Source organism: Empidonax traillii, unplaced genomic scaffold (genome assembly GCF_003031625.1).
Source record: "Empidonax traillii isolate 1590-97213 ecotype Southwest subspecies unplaced genomic scaffold, ASM303162v1 scaffold837:size744043, whole genome shotgun sequence".
Classification (NCBI taxonomy): Eukaryota; Metazoa; Chordata; class Aves; order Passeriformes; family Tyrannidae; genus Empidonax; species Empidonax traillii.
The window spans coordinates 141,807-144,218 of NW_020956030.1; the positions used below are offsets into that span (position 1 = coordinate 141,807).

The 2,412-nt window shown below is 33.2% G+C and overlaps 1 protein-coding gene across 1 annotated transcript in view; it reads left to right on the forward strand.

The window, feature by feature from the left end:
* LOC114066964 (transmembrane protein FAM155A-like) overlaps window positions 1-2,360 on the forward strand; it is a 29,332-nt gene extending 26,972 nt beyond the window's left edge. The window contains exon 4 of the mRNA XM_027902084.1: window positions 1,630-2,360. Coding sequence (XP_027757885.1) covers window positions 1,630-1,925 — 296 coding nt within the window. The 3' untranslated portion in view covers window positions 1,926-2,360. The remainder of the gene's footprint in view (window positions 1-1,629) is intronic.
* Window positions 2,361-2,412: the final 52 nt, after the last annotated feature.

Sequence of the window (2,412 nt, forward strand, 5' to 3'; positions counted from 1 at the left end):
TCTCAGAAAATATGATGTTAGCAATAAGACTGCTTTATTATTGTTGCAATAAACAATTGTCCACAAATTCCAAAATGCAGCAGAATTTCTTAAAAAAACATGCAGTGCTTTCAGAGATGATTTGAGAGAGAATAAATAATTTTCAAGCATTGAAATGCTGCATTAAGTTTTTGACTTCAAAGGTGCAAAAATGGTCAGATTTACCATAGAGTAAACTCTGAATTTACAGACCATGAAACAAGTTGCTCTCACTCCTGTATCTTTAAAAACTTGGTTGAATACAAAATTAAATGCAACTTCACTTGGACTCATGTATAGCATAGGAGACTGTTGTGTCAGCTATGTAAAAATGTGCTAGTCTAGGTTTAATCTGCATCTTAACATGCACACTTTTTGTTTAGTTGCAGATCAATATTATAGAAGTAGGAACCAAAGCATTCCATATTTTAATCTGTGCTGCTTTTCTTTACAGATTATTTACAAAATACAAACAGTCTGATACTTGGACCTAAGAATGTTACAACTAAATTGCTTTTTGAAAATAATGTTATTGTAATACTTTGGAGAAAATGAATTCATGTTCCAAGAAGTAAAGCTGCTTTCAAAATTTTTGTCTTAATATTTCAGAACAGATAGATCTTTTTCCTAGTAAAATCTATTTCTACCAGAGTTTATTATTTGCTGAAAAATTTAGTCCAAAATCAGTTTAAATGGAGAAAAGTCGTTTGTCCATCATTTTAGACATTCTTGCATTTGAACACTAGTTAAATAGCCTAATTAGGTTATTTTAATTTATAAGAAAAAAGATACATGAGAAGTAAACAGAACAGTGGTTATGTTAATCTCCTATATGGTGATGCAGACAGCAATGACAATTTCCAATAGGACAGAATTCCTCTTAGTGTTCAAAAACTTATAATCAGATCAGGCTGAGTAACTCAATAGAGTTCCAAAGGCAAAAATGGCCTATGTGTATAGTCAGAAATATCAGGAAATGCAATTACTGTATAGCAAGAAAACTGTTCTCACCTCTGGCATGTGCTGAAGAGAACATCCAGGGTAAACAAGTAGACTTGAAAGAGCTCTGTTTGGAAGTTGTTCCTGTGATACAGTTTCATTTACATTGGTTTAACAATCAATATTATCAATACCATCAGTACTTCAATTATTTGTTATTTAATGCCTGTCTTTTCACGAACTGTGATAACACTGCTATGTGTTCACAGACTGAAAGAAGAATTTCAAGGTCCTTTCAAATTTTGTGGAAATATCCTGATTGATTATTTCTTACTTCATCATTCGTTGCTACTTCCCAAAAAGGAAGAATTCAAATTTTCTTATCATTCAAATATCAATTATTACTTTTTAATGCTGTTACTTTACACAACCATCCTCATCATCATACTTCTGCTGAATGATCTTTTAATGCTGTTTCTTGTTAGATGCTGCATGTACCTTCAACATCAGTAATTATACAAAGTGGTGGGTCTTTAGAGGGCCTCAGTCTCACCCAAAGATTTTTTATCCACATTCAACAGCTTAGACTAATTGATCAACTGTTCCTTCCAGCTACCACTTCTGCCAATCTTTGTGCTTGGTGTTTATTTTTCTTTTATGTTTACCCTACAGGGCTCTATGAAAACTATCCAACCAATGCAGAACCAGAATGCTGTGATGTCAGATGGGGACTATTATCAGATCATCAATCCAAAGGGACTATAAAAACAAGTGGCTCAACAATGTGTCACAGGACATCGCTCACAGTTTCATCAGCATCAAGACTGTGTAACAGCAGACTTAAACTGTGTGTTCTTGTATTAATTCTCTTACATACAGTACTTACAGTCTCAGCAGCACAGAACTCAACAGGACTGGGCTTTGGAGGCATAACAACTTTGGAAGATAATTCAACCAATGAGGAATGAAAGAAAGGATTCATTTTACATAATTGAAACACAACAGGCCCAAATGACTACAGTCAAAAATAGCGAAAACTGAGTGCTTTACCCTCAGATCTCTTCTTGAATGACCTTTTGGGTAAAATGAAAAGGATGGGCCACTACCCAAACAACAAGGACACATGAGCACAGCTTTTTATTGACTAAAAGGCTGTTTGGTGACTTAAATTTCTCACACCATTTTATACACTGTGTTTTAATGTTTGGAGTTTCTTTTTTTGTTTGTTTTTTTGCACTTGTTAATACAGGATTTTATTTTTGGGACGGTTTCTCAAAGCTAAATTAAGTCTTTTCTCTGTCAATATCTTTCTAGTCATTGTGTGTGTTCATCTGATAGTTCTGTCTTTTATGTCCTGTCAGTTTCTATTAGAGGAATGACTGCTATGATTCCATGACATAGCAGGAAAAAAAAAAAAAAAAAAAAAAAAAAAAAAAAAAAAAAAAAAAAAAAAAA